Source organism: Lontra canadensis, unplaced genomic scaffold, assembly GCF_010015895.1.
Source record: "Lontra canadensis isolate GAN:19392208 unplaced genomic scaffold, GSC_riverotter_1.0 scaffold45, whole genome shotgun sequence".
In the NCBI taxonomy this organism is placed as follows: domain Eukaryota; kingdom Metazoa; phylum Chordata; class Mammalia; order Carnivora; family Mustelidae; genus Lontra; species Lontra canadensis.
Window position 1 is genome coordinate 14811361 of NW_022631039.1, and position 24990 is coordinate 14836350.

At 60.8% G+C, this 24990-nt stretch overlaps 2 protein-coding genes across 2 annotated transcripts in view; one reads left to right on the forward strand and one right to left on the reverse strand.

The window, feature by feature from the left end:
* Positions 1-13899, forward strand: part of CUNH7orf50 (chromosome unknown C7orf50 homolog) — a 124069-nt gene extending 110170 nt beyond the window's left edge. Inside the window, exons 3-5 of the mRNA XM_032872833.1 lie at positions 5295-5494; positions 8891-8972; positions 13667-13899. Of these exons, the coding sequence (XP_032728724.1) occupies positions 5295-5494; positions 8891-8972; positions 13667-13849 (465 nt within the window). The 3' untranslated portion in view covers positions 13850-13899. The remainder of the gene's footprint in view (positions 1-5294; positions 5495-8890; positions 8973-13666) is intronic.
* Positions 13900-19148: 5249 nt separating this feature from the next.
* Positions 19149-24684, reverse strand: LOC116876290 (cytochrome P450 2W1). The gene is made up of 9 exons (XM_032872340.1): positions 24508-24684; positions 22902-23064; positions 22447-22596; positions 22191-22348; positions 20815-20988; positions 20325-20463; positions 20043-20227; positions 19715-19856; positions 19149-19420 (listed from the first exon to the last, which is right to left on the reverse strand). The coding sequence occupies exons 1-9, from the start codon at positions 24682-24684 to the stop codon at positions 19206-19208; spliced, it is 1503 nt and encodes a 500-aa protein (XP_032728231.1). The 3' UTR covers positions 19149-19205.
* Positions 24685-24990: the final 306 nt, after the last annotated feature.

Here is a 24990-nt window from a genome sequence, read left to right on the forward strand (position 1 = left end):
ATCCGTCTCTGAACCCCTGTGCTTCCTGGTGGCCCTGAACTCCCGGTCCTGGAACCAAAACTAGCATCCGTTCCTAAGTCTTGGAGCTGATCATGCCCCAGAGGTGATGTCACCCCGCTGTCGTGCCTGCAGGGACCACACACGTGCTGGCGGCTTCCATGCCTTCAATGCCCTATTTGTACCTCTTTTAAGGCTCAGGGAGACCAGGGGAGTCTCAGTGGCCACTTCCCTGCCTGTTGTGAGACCAAGGAAGCCTTGGACAAGGGCTCTGGCCAGGCTGTGTCTGGGGCTAGGGATACACGGTGGGCATCTCTGTCCTTGCAGACCATTTCTCAGGGCTCCAGAGCTGCCCCCACTCCAAAGGCCGCCTGCTCCCCAGGCCCTGGGACCACACTGCATTGCTGGGCTGCTGTACTGCAAAGGAGATGGGCTGGCCTGGGACAGATTGGGGGTTCTGAGGGGCTGGGACAGGGGTGAGACCCCCCACCCAACCTGAGGTGCTAGCTGCTAAGTGTGGCCTTAAGCCAAGGGTGCAGGACCGAGAAGCAGGTACATGCAGCCACCCTTTCCCATCAGAGGCTTAGACTGGATCCTCCAAAAAGCAGAGAGGCAGACAGATCAGGCACAGGATGCTGATTTGGAGCCATAGCCCCAGGAGCCTCAGCACAGCCCTGGAGGAAAGGTGAAGCACCCCTCCCATCCATAGGCCTGGCCCCAGTGCCCTCCAGAGCTCTAGGCAGGTTCCCATCACAGAGATGAGCCAAGGCTGTGGGGCCAGTGGCCAATGTTGGCATGGCCGCCCCTCAGGAGTCCCATTTGTGTGGTTCTCCTCGCAGCAAAGCCGTGGGGTGAAGGGAGCCGGGCCCAGGGCCAACAGTTCATGTGACCCTCCCTTTGTGAGGTCAGATACTCACCAAAAGGAGAGAAGAACCGCGTTGGGTATCTGCCCCATCCCACGCTGACACTGCGGCTCGAACCTGCCAGTCCTCCCTCTGGCCTCCCCCGCAGTATCCCCTTCCTGGAGCATGCCTCTGGGCGTTCGCTTTCACGGCTCTCCTGTTTCAGGCTTTGGGCATCTGCAGGGACACCCGTGCTCCGCGACTGAGGTGGGTGCCTGGAGAGGCCCCCTTGTGGGTCCAAAACAATGTCAAGCCTGCTCTCCCTAGAACCTCCTTCCTGCAGGTCTGGTCTGAGGGTGTTTCTGCCTGACCAGAACACATGGTAGCCTTTCTAGATCAAAGTAATGCATTTCTGCCTGTGTCTCTTGCCAGGAGTTACCAGGGTAAAAGAAAACGTTTATTTCATGCATTGTATTTTCTCAGATACGGTCAGCTTTTCTGTCAGCGTTGCCCCTGGATTTCCTTGGGCTAATTGACTCCACTCTCCATTCTGTGGGGCTTTTGGACTTGTGCATTTTCAGTACATTTAGTGCATGTACTCAGTGTTTTCATTGCCCTCGAAGCCAGTAAGGATTGTTTTAAAATGCATTTCTAGGGGCGCCTGGGTGGCTCAGTGGGTTAAAGCCTCTGCCTTCGGCTCGGGTCATGATCCCAGGGTCCTGGGATCGAGCCCCGCATCGGGCTCTCTGCTCAGCGGGGAGCCTGCTTTCCCTTCTCTCTCTCTCTGCCTGCCTCTGCCTACTTGTGATCTCTGTCAAATAAATAAATAAAATCTTTAAAATGCATTTCTAATCACACAAGCACTCCGTGACTTACTATCGTACACGAAAACATTTACATTGAGACACACTGAGGCAATGTAGACAAAATTCACTGTCTCTTGGCCACACCACCCGTTGTCCCCTGCTCCTCCCTCCCCCAGTGGTCATGGTGGGTCCGTTTGTCCTGCCCAACGTTTTCCATGCACGTCGAATTGTTGCTGTGCCTTTTGAAATGCAGCCCAGGACCGGTGTAAGTGTAAGAGAATGTGTTGCCGCAAATTGTGTTTCCCGTATTAGGAAATTGTGCTTGCCGTTTGGTCTAGAACACCGGAGACCGTAATCCATCTTTGTAGAGCTGTGTGTCTGCGCAACCACAAGCTGTCAGCTCCACGTGTTTGTGACAAGCAGACAGGCAGCAGACGTGAGTGGTGGCAGCTGACCCCCACGCGGTCAGTCAAGTCTGTGTTTTGGAAAAGGGTCGTGTTCACAGCTGCTGACTGGGTTGGGCCTGTTGGGGGGGCTGGGGCTGCCGCCCCTCCCCACCCCATGTCGCCCTCTAAAGACCCCCTCCTTCCCCTGAAAGTTGCCTCCCCAAAAGGGGCCCCTATAGGCTTCAATTATTGGACTCCTGCATTCCTTCCTTTTCAGAATTTTTTGTGTTTACATAGGCATTCCCAAGCCCTTGGCCAACCTTTAACCCGAGGAATGTCCAGAGGCATTGGTGATGGTGGCAGCTGTGTCCCAAGTGTTATTTGCTAATTAAAACCTAATTCTGCAGAGGGTTATCAGATCAGTGGCAACGGGAGAAAGTTCATTCACGATCAGAGGAAATTAAGCTCCACCTCCAGGGACGGTGGGGTCGCCGAGCTCCCGGACAGCGGCTGGCAGATGCTGTGCGTTACAAATGGTTTTGCTTCCCCGGGTGCTTGTGCTGGCCTCCCACTGCAGTGGTGATGCTGCGGGACGGAGGTAGCCAGAAGAGTCCAGATAGGCCCCCACCGCCTTCATCCAGACATGCTAGGAGGTCCCTGGGTCCAGCCAGCCCCACTGCGGCTGAGACAGCTCTGCCCCCTACAGCCGGACCCCCCAGTCATGATGGTGGCAGAGTGGGGGCATCACCTGGCCCAGGCCGGGACGGTCAGGGCACCCAGAGCAGAGAGACCAGGCGAGGCCCACAGCTGGTCCACGGCTGCTGCCCCCGCCAGGTCACAGCCCTGCACACCCGGGCCCCACTTCTTGATCTTCCAGCAATGCCCGAGACCCTTGTGTTTTTCCCAAATGGTTGCTTGGGTTCATGTGGTCCCCTCCAGGGCAAGGACCGCAGCTGGGGGAGGGGCAGAGCTCCATCACTCCGTCCCCCTTCCCAGCAGGGACAATGGGAGAGGCGCTTTCGGCTGCTTCCTTGGCATCCCTTTTCCGTGGAAGAGAGCCAGAAAGGGCAGGCTGCCTGAGCTTAGGGAAAGGAAGGCTGGCCCAGCAGGAGCGATGGCGGTCGTGGCCTCAGGGCTTGGAGGTCTGGGGCAGAGGGGCCGGCTTCCTCTCCAGCTTTGTGTGCAGTGGTTGGTCTCGCCCACAGGCTATGCATTGTTTCATTGAAACTGCCAGCATTTAAAATTCAGGAGGTTTCACCTGTCACTCTCTGTTTCCAGCTTCTTTGGAGAAGCCTTTCAGCGTGGGCCATGGGCTGGCTGTGGGCATCTGGTGGGTCTGGACCCCCTCAGCGTTCCTGGCTGGCCCCTGGCACGATCGAGGGCAGGCGTCACGACCCTCTGAACAACTCTGGAGTCATACTTAGCTTCCCAAGGACATGGAGCGCAGACTCTAGCCACCGCCATGCCAGGGTGATCAGAAAGAGAAGGAAGCTATGTGTGTCCTTCCCAGGTTTCTGTGTCTAATACCACACATGGGCCCTTCGTGCTGGGTGTCACAGGAGCCCCGGGCAACACCTAGGCTGTGCAGGCTACTCCGCACTTGGGTCCCAGCCGCCCAGCTGCTGGCCCCTCCATGGGGACTGGGCCCTCGGAATGCCCCAGAGTCCACCTTTCGTGCGACAGGCTCCTCCAGCCTCAGGGGCAGAGGCCACATCCTGGTGACGGCTGGCCCCGTGAAGGGTGCAGAGAGTCATCATGCCAGCAGCCCTCATCATGGGAGCAGGCACTTCCTGCCCTCCCTGCCCCTCCCAGGCCCCCCGGGTCAGTGTCCCCATGCTCTTGGCCCTGCACTACTACGGTCCTGACCTTGCCCCAGGACTTCAGCCCTAGGTAGCTGCTGACGTGCTGCCCACATGGCTACCGCGGGGGCAGAGGCTGGCCCGCACCCAGAGCTTGTTTGCTCCTCTCAGTCAGACTTTCTGTGCAGTCCGCAGTGCTGGCTGCCGTGGGCCGAGGGGTCTGAGTGGTGGGTGGCCACGTCACACTCCTCAGACCACTCCATCCTTGGCCTCAGGAAGCCCCACCTGAAAACCGGACACCTCTCAGGCAGCTGGGGGACCTGGGCTTCTGGGGCTGTGTCTGTGTGTGGGAGACTTCCCAAGAAGGGGGGGTCCAAGGACCCTCCTGTACTGGCGGCCTGCAAGCCTCATGTGCATGTGTCTGTGTGTGCATGTGTGTCTGTGTGTATGTCTATGTGTGTGAGTGCATCTGTGTGTGTGTCTGTGTGTGAATGTGTGTGCATGTCGAGACTGCTGGAGTCTCCCTAGGGCAGGCCTGAAGCCCCACGGCTGGTAAATTCAGCTGTTTTTAAAGGAGACAGAGGAGCCGGAGAGAGCTGCTCTCTTGTTTTAGAAGATTCTGGAAGGATCTGGTGTTGAGTTGGAACACAGAGGTTGTCAAGGCACTGGCACTTTAGGAGGGGGCCTGCGTGGCCTGTGGGGACACTGGAAGGGAGTGGGTGCTGTGCAGACACTGGATGGCCCAAGGCAGTGTGCTCGCCCTTCCTAGAAGCGTTGGGGGCAGTAGCCTGGTCCCTGGCCAGAATCACAGCGACCAATGCTGGCATTCCAGGTTTTCCAGGAAGGGGGAAGTGTGCAGCTGCTGGGGTCCTCAGCCTCTATCTGGTTTTATAGTGGGTGTCTGGGAAAGTGGTGGGGTCAGGAGGCGAGAGGCCACACTAGCGCCGTGCCCCCCAGCTGCTTGGCCACCTGCTCCCAGGAGAGGTTCAGGCAAGCATAAGGGCCTCAGTGGATGCTTGTGGTGGGAAAACTGCCCCTCCCCATCCCCTGCAAGCTGTGTGCACTCTCAGCACAGCCTCTGTGAACCCTGGGGGCCAGAAACTCCTTAGGGTTGGGTGGGTGGGGAGGGGGTGGAGACAGGGAGGGTTGGAGAGTGGGGGAGGCGGCTCTAGGGCCTCAGGGGATAGGGGCCCTGTCAAGGCCAGAAATCCTAGCCCCCAGTGCAGAGGCGCAGGTGCAGGGCAACAGGGCTGAGGTGAGTGAACTTTGACCCATCCTCGGGGGTGAGATAGTCATGCCTGGGTCCCTGGGAGATCAGGACTCTGAGCAGCCCCGTCCCCAGTTCCTGAGGTGAGAGAGGCACTGGGGATCCCAGCATGGGGTACGGAGGGGCTCAGCTCCCAAGAGCGGGGGTCCAAGATGCCATGGGACATCCTCACAGGCCAGTTTTCCCTTGACTTGCAGGGAGACACAGTGTCAGGGACCAAGCAGGAAACGGCCCCCCAGCTGCCTGCGCTGACCCCAGAGGAGAAGAGGATCCGGGACAGGAAGCTGAAGAAAGAGCGGAGGAAAGAGGAGAGGAGGCGGCTGCGGGAGTCGGGAGCCGCCCAGAGCCTGCCGGCCAAGCGCTCTGGGTCCCAGCTGGCCCTGGACTACCTCCGTGGGTAAGACAACCTTGTCCTGTGGGGCCCGGCCAGTGTCCCAGGGCATCTGTGCCAGGAGGGACACGGGCTCCACGTTCAGTGACCTGGCTCTCCTGTGGCTCCCAGAACCACTGGGACCCCAGGGTCTGTAGTGCCACCTCCAGTGGTGTCCACATGGCCATCCTGGTGGGTGTCATCAACCCCAGGGGCTGTCTGAGGGAGGGGAGGGCCGCCATCCTGTGTTGCAAGAGTTTGCCGTGCAGGGGGAGCAGAGCAGGGCATGGTCACCAAAGCCTCGGCCAGAGCCCTGAGACTGCCTGCCGACCCTGTGTCAGTCATCCTGTCGTCACACCCGGGCAGCAGCTGCCAAATGTATTCTAACAGCTTCATGGGAGACTTTCTAGAAGCTCCGGGAAAAGTGAGGCCGCTATGAGATCATTGGCTTCTGTTTGCCGAGAAACTTACCGGGACGTAGAGGCACGTGTTCCAGCCCGGTCCCCACGCCTGGTTCTCCTCCCCATGAAGTGGGTCCCTACTTCCTATGATTCGTACTCACTCTTCAGGCTGGGAGCCTTAGCAGCTGAGACTGAGGGGGAGGGCTGGGGACCCAGTCTTCACTCCACTGTATGGAGGGCCCAGCTACCCGGCTGTCACCTCAGGGGTGGCACACGCTGCGGCTCCCGTCAGCTCCTCCAACTCCTTCCTCTGGGCCGGAGGTGCCCTGTCCTGGCCCCACAGCTCCGCCACCAGTGGAGGCTGTACAGTGGGTCACCCGCCTGGGCAGGGTACAAGCAGGGCAGAGGCAGGGTGGAGGCCCCCGAGTGGGTGGTGATGCCACAGGGCCTGGGGGCCGGCAGGGTATGGAGCCCCAGCAGCCCAGGGCCTGCCTGCAGATGTGAGAGGCTGCTGCACCCCATCACAGCCGAGAACCCTCATTACACCTAGGTTCTGGTCCACGCACCAGGGTGGATCTTCCCATCAGAGGAGATATGTTCATTTCTGCCAGGAAGACGGAGCTGGGATTGCCATGAGGGGCCATGGCTGTGTCAGGCTTGAATGTGGGAGTTGGCATGTGTGTGGTCTGGGGAGGGGTTCTCAGGATTGTTTTGAGAGCCCTGGGGATGGAGGCTCGGAGGTTGGAGACACATTCCCCAGCTCTGGGGCTCCACAGTCTTCCTGATGGCTGGGGCTCAGGCAGGGCCTCAGCCCTGAGCTGCCCATGGAACGAGAGCCTCTGAGCTGCTGTCACACCTGTCACCCCTCTTGTGCCGCGCCCCTGGGTGGCCATGGGCTTGAGGCCTGGGCAGTGACTGTGCCTGCCTCTTGCCTGGCTGCGTGTTGAAGCGTCCTTCATCCGTGACCTTGGGGTGCCCAGAGTCGCATTCTCTAGGAGCCACTTTGGACTCCACACTCCCTTGGGAGGGTGGGGCTCTCCCCTTGGCCCCGGGGAGTCTGCACTGGCCCTGGGTCCCTGCTCGCTCCCTGCTGACCTGTCTCTCACTTTCTCTGCTCCCCAAAATGCAGATTCTCAGTCGGTGCCGGCTGCTGCCTGTCAGCAAGGCATCTCCCGGGTGGAGTGGGAGCCCCAGCGGTTGGGCTGGCTCGTCCCTATTCATCGTCACCATCTTTCTTGTCATTGTCCTCATCGTCCTTGTTTGTCTGGGGGCCTCCTCTCTGCCTGTCATGGAGGTGCTTGGGGCCCCCAGCTGGTGCCCCTCACTTTCTTTGGGCCCACGCGGCATATCTGAAGCCATTCGGACACTCCCTGGGGGCTCAGGTGACCAGAGCCCTGGGGTTGGGTAGCGTGTGTTGCTTTGGGCTCACAGCCCATCCACTCTGTCCATATGCGGGTGATGGAACCAGGTCCAGGGAGTCCAGGTCCCAGCCAATGGAGCTCAGAACCACCACACCTCTCTCAGCCCAGGAGGGACCCCACAGGCCCTGGGGCAAGGTCATGTGCCATCCTCGAGGTGGGGGACAGGCCAGGGAGTAGCTAGTTGATGGAGGCACAGGGAAGTTTATTACAAAGAGACATAATGAGGGCTTGCTAGTGAGTCGAGAAGCTGAGACCCAGCAGGAGCAGACTGAAGGGCAGCCACTCCCCCGGGGCTGCAAAGAGGCCCAGCCACGGCTCACAGAATGGCAGAGAAGTCACAGGAGCCGAGCCGACGGGACTTGCCAGGAAGGCTGCTCATGGGCTGTCTGGCTGCGGCTACAGTGGACCATTGGCTCCTGGAGGTTGCTCGCCAGAACCAGGCTGGAACTGGAACAACTGATATGTCTCTTCAGCACCTTCTCCTTCCGTTGGCCCATCTGGCAAAGGAAGCCCTCTGTTTCTACGGAGCGGGCGATGGAGGCAAGTTTGAGGCAGAGGCTGTGACTTGATGACCAGCATGGGGGAGGGAGCCCCTCGGGATTACCCTCAGGAACCAGCCAGAAGGTTTCTCTCTTCTTTCCATCCCTTCCCCTAATGCCCGCTGTTTCGGTGTCTGCTTTCCCACTTCTGCCGGGGACCGTACTGAGTGCGGCACCTGCTAGTGTGGGAGGCTGGACCCGGCTCCGTTCCAGAGGCCCGGCTTGCTGCCCGAAGGGGGACCGTCAGTCGGTCTCCTGACCTCAGTGATGCGTGGTAGATTCACGCTGTGAATCCGGCTGTGGCCATGGTGTCTGCTCCCCGGGAGGAGGGGAGCACCGGTCCAGTCTGGCTCAGGTACTACTCTGTGGCTGCCACACAACATGCCCATGTCTCCCTGACACCGAAGCAGTCCAGACCAGCATGGCCCTCCGGGTCGGGATTCTTGGCTCCTCCCAGCTTACTGTCCCTCACTCTCCACCAAACAGCTCTCGGTTTTGGGTTTGTGGTTTTGGGTTTTTTTTAAGATTTTATTTATTTATTTGACAGAGATCACAAGTAGGCAGAGAGGCAGGAAGATGGGAAGGGAAGCAGATTCCTTGCTGAGCTGAGAGCCCGACTCGGGGCTCGATCCCAGAACCCTGAGATCATGACCTGAGCTGAAAGCAGAGGCTTAACACATTGAGCCACCCAGGTGCCCACAGCTCTCAGTTTAAATGTTTTCCGCACTCTGGTTGGCAGACTCTGCTGTAGCACACAATAAAGGCTTTGTAAGAATGGCCGATTTCATGAAATTCCAGATATACATGTTGCATCATAAAATGGTGGCCTTGTCGGGCTGGAAGGAAGAGCCCCGTGCCACTTGCTGCAGGTGTGGAAGCAGGCCCAGTTGGCCGAGGCCTCCCAGGCATGCGGAAGTGAGGTGTCCTCCCAGCACCAGGCCCCTGATCCCCCTCTGCTCCTTGTCGGCTCCCCTCTAGCTGGGGGGCCGGGGGCCTGGGGGGCCACACAGACCCTTCCGCCATCTCCTGCCGGCATCTGAACTTCCTGTCCTTGCTTTCTAGCTGGGCCGAGAAGCACGAGAACTGGAGATTTCAGAAGACAAGGCAGACGTGGCTGCTGCTGCATATGTACGACAGCGACCAGGTGTGTGCACGCTGAGCGGGGAGGGGAGAGGAAGCACGTGGTGGGGGACTAGGTGGGTATGCATGCTGTGGGGGGCAGATGTGTGCACAATGGGGGAGTCGGTTGTGTGTACACGGGGTGGGCAGGTGTGTGCATGCTGGGGGTGCAGGTGTGTGCATGCTTGGGGCCCGGTGCGTGCACGCTGGGGGAGTCAGTTGTGTGCACACAGGGCGGGCAGGTGTATGCGCGCTGAGGGGTGGTGTGTGCACTCTGGGGGGTAGGTGTGGATTGTATGTCAGTGTGGACTTCCTCACAGGTCATTGTCCCTTGCTATTATTGTCTGCTTTGACACATGCAGTTTTCATGACAACTGTGGTGGCTCCGCAGCGGGGAGGTCGCGGGTGCCCGTGTGCACGTGATGGGAGTGATCTCCATGAAAGAACCCCTTGAGAGCCACAGCATGAAGTGAGGCTGTGGGTGTCGCCGGGTGGGGAGGGCAGCTGTCCACACAAGGCCTAGGGCTGTGGGTGGTCTGGCCTACAGCAGAGCCCCCTCAGGGCCAATAGCACCACACCCCTTCCCCATGACCCTGCTGTCCTGAACAGCCCCATGCCAGCTCCCCACTCGGAAGACTTCTGAACCTAGGATCTCAGACCCAGGGACATGCGGTCCCCAGAACTCTCGGGAGCAGCTAGCACACATGGGCAGCCAGTGGGGAGCTACGTGCACAGACATCGGTGCCCCGACCACCCTGCCTGGGCCTGTGTGCCCTCTGTTCCCAGAGCTGGAGCCACTCCTCACCTCTGGGGACACGCTACTCCCCGGGGGAGGGGGCCAGGGCGCCCCGGGGACCACTGCTGTAGCCGGCCCTTGCTTCCCAGTCGTGCCCATCCCACTGAGACCTGGTTGTCACAGTGGTGGGAGCTGTGCTAGGGATAGGTCGTCACTTTGATGAAGCCTCATTTTCTCTATGTTTTCTTTTGTTTGTTTTTCCACATCATAACTAAGAAATCACTGCCTAACCCGAGGTCAGGAAAATTACCGCTCTTTTCTGGTAAGGGTTTTTTAGTTTTTGGTCTTATGTTTAGGCCTTTAACACATTGGGGTCAACCCCGTCTGTGCTGATGTAGGTCTTCTGCGCGTGTGGCCACGCACTGTCCGTTGAGTGGACTGTCCTCCCCAGAGTGGAGGGACGCCGCACCTTGTTGCTTCCTGGTGTCCTGCCAGTTCCTTACATGTCTGCCCTGCTGGAACAGAGAGGACAAGGCTTGTCAGCCTCACTGGCCCTTCCTAGTGTCCTGGGCTGCCCTGGAAAATGGGGCATGTGTATCTGAAAACCCAGCTGGAGTACTGGTGGTTTTCAGGGGCTTTCCAGAGAGGGTGCAGTAATCGGTGGATGGAAGGGTAGATTGATCGATGGCAAGCCTGCTGAGGTCGGGGTCAGAGCTCACCTGGGTCTAGCATGGGCAGTGGGATAGAGGAGAGCCCCGAGCCACAAGTAGGTGACTATAGCCGAGGTGCCTAGGGATGCCGGGAAGGGAGGGGAGGGCTAAGCTGGCTGTTGGTGTGTGTGGTTCTGATAACAAGGCCTCGCCCTCAGTTCAGCAGACACTCCCAGGGCCTGCGTGGCTCAGCAGGGAGGGCAGTGGGGGAGCCTGGTGTGAAAGCCAGGGGGTCCTTTGGTGCTCTGGACCCCAGATTCTGTAGACAGCGGTGCCTCTGCCTCCCAGCCTGCATCCAGCTGCCTCCTGATCCCACAGTCAGCCACACTCCTCACGCTTCCCTCTGTGGCCCTCACGCTGTCCTGCCCTCAGTCTCCCTCCAGAGCAGCCTGCCACCCTGGACGGTCCCTGCACTGCCGGCTCCCGTGTGGCACACATTTGGGCATCTCTGTGACCCCTCACAGCACAGTGCTGGGATGCTTCTTGTCGGGACCTTTGCAGCAGTGGCCCTCCAGCGCTGCCTGCCAGAGCAGCAGAGGCCGTGACCTGGGGCAGAACTGTTCTGCGGTCCCACACATGTCCAGTCTTCCTGGTGCACTGATGAGCAGAACCCAAGTTAGCATCTTCCTCCCCTGGAAACCTTGCTTCCAGCCCCCAAGGCAGAGGCAAACACAGCCCGACGTTGTGGCGGCCATCTGGCTGCATAGGACAAGGGTGTGTTTGTGTGCGCGTGCACGTGCGTGTGCACATGGGTGTGCATGCAAGCCCCAGTGTGTTCAGGAGTACTTCCTTCCAGGAGCAGGACATAAAATTGGGTTTCGGGGATGAGACAGATCCGGAAGCCCAATCTAATTGTGAGGTGGACTGATGGGAGCTGGAGGGAAAGCCTAGAAGTGGCCCACACGTTCAGGATGCCCTGAGGCGGAGGGAGCCAAGGCCAGTCAACGGGGAAGGAATCTGTCCCCAACAAGCCGCATGGGGCCAGCTGGATGCCACACATCAGAGAATGAAAGTGACCTCAGCTGACCTCTAACAAAAGTGAAAATGAGCCCGAGCTGCAGGCATCAGGGCTGATACTCTCCCATCCTAACCTCGGGTCGGGCACAGCTGCCTTGAACACAGCTCCACAAGCACGGTGACATGGAGGGACGGACAGACGGGAATGAGACAGCCCCCCACAGGAGGGAGAAAGTGCGCATGTGCCCCGTGTCCTGTGGCCAGTCTGCTACCCGGGCAGAGCCTTCCTAGCTCGGTGACAGGACAGCCCAGTTTCAGAGTGGACAGAAGATCCATGCAGACGCTTCTCCAGACCAGACAGTCCAGGTGTCTGGGAGCCCCTGCAGCAGAGCCCCGCGTCGCTGGCCCCCGGGGGGAGCACCCACCAGCCCATGGCAGCCAGGCCAGCAAGGGCGGCTGGTGGCGCGTGTTGAGCAGGACACAGCTTCTCTCTGCCATGTGCCTCTTGGAGCACCCTGTTCCCACGTTAGGGCTGGATCGCATCTCCGGATTTTTCCGAGGATGGCAATAATGTAGTCTTCACATTTTGTTCTCTCCATATAACCTTTATTTTGTCCAGGTTGCTTGTGGTTTGTGTGCTTGGCCTCTGACTTTGGAATCAGAGACTTTTCTCCAACACAGAGCCCTATAGGGGTGGCCAAGGCTGCACATGCCCCACTGGCCCACGCACTCCTGTGTGGGTTGATGTGCGAGACTCATGATCTTGGGTTTTCTCTCCTGTATCCTCCGATTTCAGAATAGAATCTTCTAGTCTTGATGCAGGACACAGGCTTGGCTACTGATGCTGTGGAAGCTGGTGGAGGGCAGCCCATTGGAGGAGGCAGGGGGCAACTGTGGGGGAAGGGCACAGCATGGGAGGGGGTGGACTGGGGAGAGATCAGTAAGTAGAGGGAGGTAGAGTGAGGGGAGCCCATTGGTAGAGGCAGGAGGCAGCTGTGGGGGAGGCTCTGTGGGGCAGCCTGTCAGGGGAGCCAGGGGTGTAGCCTATAGAGGGAGGCAGGGGGCAATGTGAAGTGAGTGGGGGAAGCAGCTGGGGAGGAGGCCCAGGGTGGGGGGCAATGCGGAGGGGATGGTGGGCAGCCTGTCAGTGGGCAGCGTTGGGGGCACAGCAGGGGGAGGGGAGGGAGTGGGGAAGGCTGCTGTCCAGCAGGTGAACTCTTGTACTCCCTCCCTGTACCCAGCCGGCCACCCAGGAGTCCCTACGCCTCCCGTGTCCGTGGCCACAGGCTGCTCTTAGCGTGGAGCTGCTTTGTGCTGAGATGAGCTCTAACTCATGTACCGTGACATTTAGCGCTGGAGCGTTTAGCTCAGATGAAGTTTATGTGTCTGGGGCTTATTTAGCTGCTCGTGCACTCTGTGTCCCATCTAAGAAATCGTTGCCCAATCCCAGGTCACCAAGATTTTCTGCAGTGCTTTTTTCTAAGAGTTTATAGTTTTAACTCCTCATTTGACCCGTTCTAAGCTGACATCTGAAGCCGGTGAGCGGTGGGGTCCAGCTTCCTGCTTCTGCACTGGGATGTCCTGCGGTCCCAGCAGCGTCCGTTGGAGCATTGGCTCTTCCCCACTGAAGGGTCTCTGTGCCCTCTTCCCCTCAGAACTGGCTGACGGGGGGGGGGGGGTGGGGGGTGTCCCCGCCTGCTGACCATGGTGGGGGACTGTTGGGGGGTGGGTCACCACCTGGGCCCCGGCTCTGCCCTTGCCCTGGGTGTCTGGGCCAGTGCCTCTGCCTTCAGGACTCTGGCTTCAGAGTCGAGATGTGGGAGTCACTGACTGCTTCTTGAATGGACCCGGCCATTCCTTCAGTCTCGCCTCTGGATGGTACCAGCTGGACCTGGAATCAGGCAGCCTGGGGTGATGGCAGTTAAACTTGGTTTTATCAGCTTCATCTCTCTCAGACCTCCGTTCTTTGTCCTAGAAGATCTCTCTCCTCACAAACACACCTCTCTTTAGAGGCATGGAGGGAACAGCCCAGGACTGGGAGAGGGTCTCTGCAGGAGGTCGGACCTCCCTCCCTACCTCCCCCAGTCCCATGGTCCTACAGGAGGGGGACAGAGTGGGAGCAGGTGTGTGGCATGGGGCGGGGGGGGTCGTCTCGCTGGCACAGGGGTGCAGTCCGAGATGCCAGTTGCTGGGCCAGGAGCCCTGCCCGGAGCCTGGGACCCACACTGTGAATGCCTGGTTTCCCCACCGCTCAGGGTCCACACTTCCCACGCCACCCCGCCTGGCCCCTGACAGCCTCATCGTCTCCCCTCCCAGGTTCCCGATGAGCTCTTCTCCACCTTGCTGGCCTACCTGGAGGGGCTCAGGGGCCGCGCCAGGGAGCTGACAGTGCAGAAGGCAGAAGCCCTGATGCGGGAGCTGGACGAGGCCAGTGGCGCAGAACCCCTCCCACAGGGGAAGACCCAGCGCATTCGGCAGGTGCTGCAGCTGCTCTCCTAGGGGGTGGCCGGCAGGCCCGCGGGCCACTGCCATCACTCAGGATGCAGCCCCCCCCCCCCCAGCAGAAGGCCCCGATGAGGAGCAGGTAGGGTAGGCGCTGGCCCGCTGCCCTGGGGACTTCCAGGCGCTTAGTCCCTGGGCCTGCTGGCACCTGACCCTTGGAGGGACTGACTCTGCATGGCCAGACTGTTTATAGACACTGTCGTGTTTTCGTGCTTTCACAGCAGAAAGTGGCCACTGCGACCTCACCTAGAGGTTTATCCTGGCCTCCCAGTGGCCCTCTAGACTGCAGGGTGGTTGCTTGTTGAGGGAAAGATCTATTTTTCTACTTGGAATGTCTTAGAGATTGACCAGAGCCAGCCCATCCCTCCAGCTGTCGTCCATCCCCGTTGGGGGATGAAGGGGGGATCCCTCTGGTGCGGGTCACCTGCCTGTGTTCCCCGGTGGGTCTGGGCCATGCTTGCCCATCTGTCACCTCCTTCTTGGGGCCTGCTGGGCCCTCACTGACCAGTCCCAGGGAAAACCTGGCTGCATTTTCAATAAAACTGGCCCGTGTCGGCCATGGCCCTCATTCTGTGCACCCCATTCTTACTTGCCCGTCCTGACTATGCAGAACTTGTCATGAGAGTGAGTGTGCATCAGGCCAGAGCCGAGGCCCCCGGGGACAGCATCCCAGCAAGCCCCCTGTGTGTCTCTCCTGCCTGGTGGTGCCAGGCACTTGCTCTGCAGGCCCGACATTGGCAGGTGTCAGCGGTGTCCACACTGGCTGCCCTCCCACAGCCATTCCCGCTGGGAAGCAAGCCTGCTTCCCAGAAGAGCACGCATGTCGAACCCCCTGGAAGTCACTTCAGGCATGGCGGCCCACGCTGCCTCGGCCAGTGGGAAAAGTTGGCAGGCCCTTGGGGAGGACCAGCGCTTCCTGGGACCCGTGGAATCACACAGGGTGGCAGATATGTGCGGTAGTTTTAAAACTTCTCTCCCGTGGTTTTGGCGCCCCGCCCTGTGACATGGGTCAACTTCCAGCACAAATGAAGAGGAGACGCCGTGTGACCCCTGGGATGAGGGCAAGAAGAGGAGGCATATGGTGCCCTTGAGATGCTTGCCATTGGGACTTGGCCTCCATGATGTGAGAAGACCCCGTCACATGGGGAGGACACATGGGGGGGGGGCCACGACGGGTGCTCAGATGATGGCCAGTCTTCAGAGGGTGGCCTCCCCACATGACACTGCGTGAAGCAGGGGTGAGCTGTCCTCACCAAGTCTCGCCCACGTTGCAGGTTTGTAAACCCTACTGCTGGTACGTGTGCAGTAGATAAGCAGAACAGCATGAAGCTGCGTACGGTGACCTGCTTACAGTGTGCGTCATGGCGCTGAGAGGGTCCCGGGCTCCAGGCCTGTGTGTAGACCCCTTATTCCAGGAGAGGCCTAGGGCCGGCCATGCTCCCCGGATGTGTCCCCTCCTCGTGGCATCCCCAGCTCAGGTTCTGCTGTGACTTCAGCTTCAGTTTCCGTGGAGCACCTGTGCTGAGGGACACTGCTGAATGACAGGGTAGGACGTCGGGGTGCCCGGGCCCAGGAGAGGCGCACTCGTCCAGTGGGGTCTCAGCTGCTCCATGGGGACCCTCTTCTCAACATAACCCAGATCCCTGGCCTCTGAGGGTCACACTGCCCCACCTCCCACCCAACACCTGTACCTTGATGGCACCCCGCTATGGAAAGGGGACATGCTCTGCCACGCCCTGGGGGGCATTTGGCCCTGTCCTCCACCCACGGATGCAACTGGAATTCTGGTCACACACATGAGCATGCGTCCAGTTCTGGGTGGGAGCAACTGGCCCGACTCCTCTTTGGCCCAGGTGGCCTTGGAGACAGGTAAGTCCTGACTCCGTAGTATCCATCAGGGGAGAACTCGAACACAGAAGCACTTTGGAAGCACGTGTCCATGCAGGTCTGTGAGTGCATCAACAGACCGGTGTGTGGGCTTCACAGCTCCACAGATGATCTGGGGACATGGATGGTCAGACTGCCAGCCTCACTAGGCCTGAGCTCGGAGGTATCCCAAAAGTTGCACTGACAACTGGACATACAAAGGAAGACCCATAGATACAAAGAAAGGGCAGATTTTTTTTTACAGAATCAGGGTTGACTGATTAAGAGCCATGGCTCTGGGTTTCCTGGCAGCCAAGTTGAAAAGGGAAACGCAATTGGTCCCAAGTCCTGTTTGTTACTGGATATGGTGGAGAGAGCAGGGCGCTCCCCAGTACCAGATTGGAGCACTTTCCGCCCTAAGAACTCCTGTCTGAGCATGAAGTGCTGTTCCCTCGAGGTCCCCCAGGCAGAAGGGCAGAGGGAGGTGACACAGACACGTCACCCGGACAAACTGTCGAGAGGCATCACTTGGTGTGGGTCCAGCCTCGGTTGCTGGGGTGCCAGTCGGAGATGGCCCTCTGATGAGGCCCCAGGGCAGTGATATGGGAGGGCCTGGGGCCACAGGGCCAGGAAACGACTTGACCGCGGCTGCTGATTTCCCCCCAACACCCCCCTCACTGGAAATGACCCAGATGCCCATCAGCAGCCAAACAGGAAACCGTAGTGAGCACCGCTCACCCGTAGAAGGGAAGAAGCCTGGATACAGGTCACAGAATGGCTCTGGGTGGGGGACAACGGACCACAAGGGCACACCATTGACACCACTCAAACAACATCCTAGAGATGGCGGGCCAGCTCATCTTCGGTGACAGAACCCCCGGGGCAGGGGCCAGGCGGGCACTCGGGCGCCAAGGTGGCTTGTCAGCTCCATAAAGCGAAGAGAAGAGAACAATATTCCCCAGATATTCCCCAAATAGTGGCCTTGGCACATCTGGCAAGTACTAGGTGGGGGGATTGTGAGGGGAGCCTGAGATTGGGGGGCCCAGGGGTCCCCTGCAGAGGCTGGAGGGGTGTCCAAGGCCCTGCTCACATCCCGAGCCCTGGACCGGGCTGAGTGAGGGTCCTGCACATACCACCCCACAGGCCTGAGGGAGCCAAGCTGTGGGCACCTGCCATCAGGACCCTGGGAACCTCAGGTTCCCGTCACGGCCCAGGAGGGCACTGAGGTCACTGTGGGGCTCTTCTGCCTGACGTGCACACAGAGCCTCCCGCCCTAGGGAGGGGCCCCGAGCAACATGTCTGTGGAGAGCTCCCACCAGAATCCACAGCTTCCACCTGGCAGAAAAGCTTCTCAGTTTTGTTCTTGGCAAATTAATCAACGAACCCTATTGGCTGCTTTGGAGAAAACTTAAGTTGCCCGGGAAAGTGGTTCATTTTGACGCTTGTTCTTGTAAGTCAGGCGACATGCAGCTTGGGTTCTGTATCCTGCCCCTGCCTGAAGCCTGCCGACCTGGGAGGTGGCGCGGATCCCGCTCCTACACGGGGAGCAGCTTCTGGAAACAGCGTTGCAGCAGCACCAGATCCCCCACAAAGACAGGAGACCCTCAAACGCTAGTGTTTCCCCTGTTCTGGTTTTCTGCGTCCTCGCAGCAAGCCCGCCTGGAGCAGCCGAGTCTCCTCCACCCACAGCTTTTTGGAAGGGTTTCCACAGCCATTCTGGAATGTTCTGTGATGCTCTGAAGGATGTTCTCAGTTCTTTCACAGGGGTGAACTTAGGTCAGAGCCATTCTGTTTGCCCCAAGTGACTGCGGAGAGTAAAGTGGCCCAGCCCTGCAGAGGTGCTCCCAGACCCTCCATCAGTGTCAGAGGTGGCAGGCAGACAGAAGGAATGCGACGACAGAACACACTCCTCACCCACTACCCAGCTTTTCCCAGAAGCAAAGTACACAGACCCCTCCCCAGAATAACCCCTTCCCTTCCCCTGCGGGGGCCTAGCATGAAAATCGTCCGTCACAAAGAGACTCGCCCCCACTGCCCACCCCAGACACTGTTCCCCCGTGGGGACACAACCCGATCCTTATCCTTTCTCTCGTGGGGAGCACTCTGCGTGCACACAGCCTCGGGGACCCCCTTCTGCAGCTGCTCCAGGATTTGTCCTCATTCCTGGTTTGCCATAATGTCCCACCGTCATGTCCTCAGCCCCACCTTCCGCCTACTGCCAGCTCCCTCTCAGGGTGTTCGTCCTCCCACAAAGACAAACCTTTGAATTTAGAAAGCTAAGGCTTCACTGTTGGGAAGGGTTGAGGGGCAGACGAGGGATATGGGGGATCAGAAGGAACCAGGGAAAAGGCTCTGGGGCATGGCACTTCTCCTGCCCGCCCTCTGTGCCCCCCACCCGGAGCCTAGGCAGGGAAGGGTAACTGGGGTGGCCCGGAGCCACCATGCAGCCAGGACAGGGCCAACCCTACCCCTCCAGGCTCCTAGGCCACCAACGGGTTGCCAGATGCAGGACAGGACACCAGATAACGGGAAGTGTGTTGGTGCTGGGGTGGCCTATGGCGGCCCACGCTGGGGAGAACCCCTCAATGCACCCCAACCTGGCATCTCTGGGCCCAGTCAGCAACAGCCCCCGGCCCAGAGGCCCTCTCCTGGGGGCCTTGGTACATCTTGGGTGTGGGGGAGAACAGAAGCTGGGCCTTGCGATATGTGTCCCCACTTGCTTCAAGGTCATGTGAGGTTGATGGGGTCCAACATGAGGGGCCCCCAGCATCCTCCCTGCAAACTCCTGCTCATCCTTCCTGCTCAGGCTCTGCTGTCACCCCTGCAGGGTCCCTGATCCTCTGGTGGCAGCTGTCCCTCACCTGGTCCTTTCACCACAGGCAGAACACCTCCTGGACGTGGCCCCCCAGGAGCTGCAGGAACAGGGTGGGGTCTGCAGGGGACCCAGCGGCCCAGGGCCTGGCACAGCACGGACTGAGTGTGCTGGGAGCACGGGGCTCAGGCTGGCCTCTGGGTGGATGTCTCTCGCACCCCAGCTGCTAGGGGCACCCCTGTGCCTGGTGGGTGCCTGGCCAATGCTGGCCCTGTGGAGAACTGGACGGGGGCAGCATGGAGGGGGCGTGGGGAGAAGAGGCCACAGGGAACCCAAGGAGGCATGCATTGGGGTGTGGAGAGGGGGCGCTTCACCCCTGGGTTGTGAGGGCACCCTGAGGTACGGGTGGGGGGCCTGGGTGCAGACAGAGGCAATGCTGATGCCCAGGGGGTCTGGGGGCAGAGGGCGGAGAGCGGGGAGCTCAGGGCAGGGAGGGGGGCCCAGCTGCCCTGGGAGACTGGAGGAGAAGGGCTACAGACACCTCTGGGCAAGGGGAGCTAGAAGGGGGCTGAGCCCCCAAAAGAAGAGGATCAGCCCAGGAGGGGCTTTCTGCCTGTCCATCCCTTTATTTGTCCTGCATCCATCCTCCACAGAGCGACCAGGCTGGGACCTGGGTCAGAGCTGGTCTCCTGGGTAAGAGCCTCCGGGCCTGGGCACCACACAGAGGGCCTGGGCTGGCGGCCGCATGGTGAAGGCCGGGGCAGGCGTGGTGTCCAGGGCAGTGGGGCTGAGGCCGGGCGGGGGCAGCAGGCGGTATCTGTGGAGAAGGCCGGCAAAGAGCAGGAACAGCTCCGACCTGGCCAGGCTCTCCCCCACGCAGATGCGGCGGCCTGCAGAGGAAACCGAGGCACAGGGTGGGGGCTCCAGGCCTGCTCTTTGCAGGGCTGTGCCAGGGAGCCCGGCCAGTTTCCTGGAGTGGAGGGAGAGGGGAAGCTCTGGGAGGACGAGGGAGGGCTGGAGCAGGGGCAATCTGAGAGCAAGGTCTGCGGTAACCAGGACACGGCCAGTTCTGGGGGCAGAGAGGCTGTGGGCAGCAGGAGGCCCAGCAGGCTTGACCCTGAGCTTCCGAGGTCTCTGGGGTTGAGGGGCCCCATGCTGTCCCCACCTGTGAGGGCTGTGGGTACCTGCAGAGAAAGGCAGGAAAGCGGCCCGCTTCACAAAGCGCCCCTTAGCGTCCAGGAAATGGCCCGGGTTGAACTGGTGGGGTGTCTCCCACTGTGTCTTGTCCAGGAGCACCGAGCTCAGCAGGGGGATCACAGGCGTGCCCTGTGGGCAGGCAGCAGGTGGGCGGGGCCCGCACCCCTCTCCACAGGGGTGTGCACTGAGGGAGAGGAGGCGAGCCTGGTCCTCGGGCCAGCTGGGCCCACCCTGACCCAGAGTAGAAAGGAGGAGGGAAGGAAGGGGGAGGGAGGGCCTTGCCCACCCGTCAGGATCCGGGAGGGGCGTGCCCACCTTGGGGAGCAGGTAGCCGCCCAGCTGGGTGTCAGCCGCCGTGCACCGCGGCACATGGGGCAAGAGGGTGATGAACCGCTGGACCTCGTGCAGCACAGCATTGGTATAGGGCAGGGACCGCTGGTCCTCCAGCCGGGGGAGCCGCCCGGGCCCCAGCACACGGTCCAGCTCTGCCTGCACCCGGCCTGCGGGTAAGAGGTAGGGCCAGCATCCCTGGGCCTCGACGGACCCCCACCCACCCCGCAGGTGGCCGTGTCCTGGGAAGACAGGCTGGCATCTCACCTTGCACACTCGGGTGCTTGCCCATCAGGAGGGCAGCCCACTGCAGCGTGGCCGACGTGGTCTCTGTACCGGCCATGACCATGTCCAGGGCACAGGCCACCATGTTGGCCTCGGCAAACAGGCCTTGGGGCTCTTTCCCCTGCAGAGGTGAGTTGGATGGGACTCAGCTGGAGGTTGGGCTCCAGGGACCACCCACCCCCGACCCAGCTCTGGGCTCAAGAAAGGAGCAGAAGACAGAGCCTTGGCAGGAAAGCAGAGCCGAGTCTGCTGAGCACCTGCCACGTTCTGGGCTCCCCACATCCTTGCAGCCACACCTTGAGGCAGGCACTGCAAATGCCCCATTTCACAGATGGGGAGACCGAGGGGCCCTCAGCTAGGAGATGGAGGAGGTGGTGCAGGACCAGCATGGACCCCCTCCCCAACCCCACTTCTCCGGGGGGCCCCCCCAGATGCCCAGGCCTCTTAGGCGGTAGGGTGGGTCTGCCCACACCTGGCCCTGCTGGATCAAGGCATCCATGTAGCTCTTCACAGGGCCTCCCCCGGGCTTGGTGGGCCGCCGCCCCGCCAGCAGGGTCCTCAGGATAGAGCGGACCTCCTCTATCTTCCGCAGGACAGGCCGGTGCAGCCGGAGGAGGGCCCCGAGCCAGGGGTAGATGTTGAATAGCTGAAGGCGGAGGGCGAGATAGCAGGTGGGGTCAGGGTGCGGGCCCCAGACCCCCAGCAGGTGTGTTCACCTGTCCAGGTCACCAGGTGCTGCCCCAGATTTCAGGCAGAAGTGCTAGGTAGGTGCTGCCAGTGGCCACAAGAGGGCGTCGGCTCTGTGCGGGGTGGGGGAGGAGCCTGGCCCTCCTGGTGGGATCAGCAGACCCCGGGCTTCCAAAAAACCCTCCCAGGTCAGGAAGGGGCTGCCGCAGGACAGGTGCTGGTTTCGCGCCTGCAGGCAGCTGTGATCATGCCCGTCTCTGTCCACCAGAGCCAACAGGATGGTGTGGGGGGTGCCGCTCATTAAAGTCATTAAAACAAGAATTGGCAAACTTAAGAGCTTCAGCAGACCCCGCTGTGACCAGGTTGTCTGAGGGACCAGCACGTGCCCGGCACTCAGATGTCCGTGGCTCTCCTGGTGCACTGTGACTGCTGGATGTCCCCCAGAGCATTAGTGATCCCTGGATGGATTACACAGGGCGCCTCTGCAGTGAGGAACATTCTACTCCGAGCCCTCGGCTCCATTCTCCTGGGACTGGCTGTCCCGGCAAGGAGGTCAGATCCTCCGGTCCAGAGGCTGTCAGAGGCCCTTAGGACAGGAGCATGAGGACTGGAGACTCTGGCCAGCCCCTGCCTCACACACATGACCGCAGGTCTATAAATACACGGACCCCGACCAAAGACATGTGCTTAGTGACCTATTGCGGAAATGGTCACGATAGCCAACATTTCACACTTTGAAAAAGAAATATGCCTGCCCCCAGGGGTTCTGAAAATGGGCAGGGCCTGTTTGCGTCATTCCTGTGACACTGTGAAAGACCCACGTTGGGTGGAGGGTCCCTGGGTTCAAGGGCTGGGGGCAGGGGGACATTGAGCCCTGTATCCAGGGAAGAGACACTCAGTCCCCATCCCCACCTCTGAGCAGGTGCATCTGGACCAATGGTCAGGTGTGGGAGGGGGCAGATGGGGACTCCTGCTCTACACCCTCATTGCCCAGAGGGCACAGAGGACTGGCCTGGGGTCACATGACCAATGGGTGTCAGAAACAGGACAGGCCTTGGACCTCCTGGCTTGGAGTCCAGTGCTGTTTTGGCAAGGTGGCAGCTCACCTGTCTCGGGCAGAGACCACCCCCTACCCTGAGACCAGGAGCAGCCACCTCTCACCTGCAGGCTGGGGGTCCCCAGGAGGACCATGACTTCATCAATAAGGCTCAACAAGGACACGAACAAGGGATCTTGGTATTCAAACCGCCGGCCAAAGAGCAGCGTGAACGTGATGTTGGAGGGGGCCCAGCCCAGCAGAGCCAGGGGAAAGGGCTGGCCTGGAGTGGGAGGGAGACGGGCCTCAGGGGTGAGGGGACCCCCACAGGGGGATTCCCTGGCCCCCACTCACCTCTGTAGCCGTCTGGCCCCCACTCACCTCTGTAGCCATCCAGCTCCCCCATGAGGCACCTCAGCTCCTGCAGGACCTTGCTGGCCACGGGCCCCCTCCCCACACCCAGGCTGTGGAGGGTGCGCACAGTGAACTGGCGGGCAGCCCTCCAGTGTGCCCCAGATGAGAAGAAGATGCCTGCAGGCCAGACAAGTCACCCGTGAGCAACCCCGGGTGATGCAGGCAGGGAGCAAGGTCCGGGGACCTGGCTGGGGTCTCAGCCCCACCCCTGAGCCTCTTCCCCCAGGAGCTGGCGTTGGTGAGCCACGCCCACTCATGGCGTGTCATGGTCCCCGGCCATAGGGACACTGTGTCCCTCCCCAGGAGCCACGCTGGGCACATTCTCCTGCTCCTTGGAGAAGCAGACCCCCCCCCCACGGGGGTCCAGGGACTCCTTTGCTCAGCTGTCCTCTGCCCACTCCCTGCCCGCGCCGCACACCTACCCCCACCACCCTGGATGAGCTGGAAGATGGCGATGGGGGGCCGATCAGCCAGCTGTGGTCCGGTGCCCACCAGGGCCTCCCTCACAGCCTCGTAGCCAGCCAGCACCACCGTCTTCTGGCGCCCCAAGTGGACAGTGAACACCGGCCCGTACCGTTCGGAGAGCTGGTGGGGACAGGCAGGAATGAGACAGCAGCCCTGCCCCCAGGCCCCCGTGAGCACCCCCAGGCTGTGCTCACGCAGGGCAGACGTGGCAGACTTGGAGCCAGGGCTGGCACAGGCAGGGTCTGTAGAAACTGGACCCGCCGCAGGTGTGCACAAGCAAAGGCCTGGGGGCCGAAAAGCAGGAGCCGGTCCCCGGGGGCAGTGGCCTGCTGGACCCCACTGAGCCCCCTCCCCATCCATTCCTGGAAGGCAGGGAGAGCTGCCACTGGTGCTGGGTGTCTCCGTCATGGTTTTCTTTTCCAGGGAAACAGCAGAGAAGGCTCCTTGGAACCCAAAGACGAGAAAGCGGGCAGTGAGAGCAGCTGTCTGCAGGGTGGTCTGTGCTAGAAGCCCAGGGGTCCTCACAGGGAGCAGAGGGCCTGTCCCCACTCCGACAACCCCCCAGCATTGAAGCCCAGACAGACAGGAGCGAGGGGTGTCCAGACCTCCCGCGAGCCCTCCCGCCCAGTCCGGAGGCACAGAACCAGACTACACGGCAACATGTAGTCTGACATCTGATGCCTCCGTGTGTGCCCATTCCCCTTCTGTGCCTTTACACATAGGGACACTAAGGCCCGGAGGCACGAAGTGAACTACTGTCCATCACATGCACCGAGGGACAGAGCCAGACCTGCCCTTCCTGTCCACACCCACTCCACTCCCCGCACGCAGGGCAGTGGCCCCCGAGCCCGACACCAGGCACAGCCTAAGAACCCTGGCGCCCCGGGTGCTTCCTGCAGCAGCTCTCCTGAGGGGCCAAGGCTGCAATCCTTTCCTCTCCACCACATGCAGGGCTGGGGGTGCGGGGGGCACCAGGAATCAGCAGTGCTTCTGGGGAAGGAGGGTGGAGTGGTGGTGGGAGCTGTGGTTGGGGTGGGGGGCCAGGCTTGTACCTCTGCTTTACCTGCTGGGCCAGCGGTTCCTGGCTGCAGGGCAAGGCAGCCTTCCCTCAGTGTGGGGCCAGGACTGTCTAGCCTCCAGCCCAGGCTGGGAGCAGCCACACGGAGCAGGCGCTCCCTACGCCCCAGGCACACCTGTGCGCTCATCCAGCTTCCTTTCCACGAGGGCTCTCTGCTGCATGGTACTACTCCCGGGAGCATCTGCCTCCTCCCCTCCCCTGCCCCCAATCTGGGCTCTTCTGTAGGTGCTCATCAAGTGCTGCCTCCTCCAGGAAGCCCACTGACCCGACACTCCTGACACCCTGCTCCTTAAATGGCCCATCTGCTCCCCCGGAGAGTGGGATGTCTTTCTCTTCTTCAAGGCAGGGTGGGCACTTGGGCCTCTTGTGTCCCCTGCCAAGTGAGCACCAGGCTGGGACACAGAACTCCCCCCAAAGGGGTCCTGGAGCACAGGCTCAGCTTCCCCTGAGATGGGGCTGGACTGCCCAGGACCCGCCTGCCCTACCTCCATCAGTGACCGGTCCTGCTGTGACACACACATCAAGTGCAGGTTTCCAATGAGTGGGAGTGGGCGCGGCCCAGGGGGCCAGCGAGGGGCTGGGGAGGGGGTGCGGGTGCAGGTTCGCAGCAGCCCCCAGAGCCCCAGGAGCAGCAGCAGGATCCCCAGGAGCAGCAGGGCCATGAGGACGGCAGGCAGCGAGGCCCCAGCTCCCCACCCTGTGCCTTATAGGCTGCTGGGAGGGCGTGCCAGCGCCTCACCCCCCACCCCGAGAATGTGGACCGAGCAGTTTACAGGGGACAGTCAGGCAGCTTAAAGTGACAGATGTGCGTGGAATGTGGGGTCGCATCTATGGCAGGGGGCCAGGGGGCCAGGAGCTATCTGGGGGGTGGACATCTAGACCTTGCCCTGGGGGCATCTTTGTCCCTTGCTTGCTGGAGAGAACACACCACAGAGTCCAGTCTGACCCTCCCACAGGCCTCTGCCTCT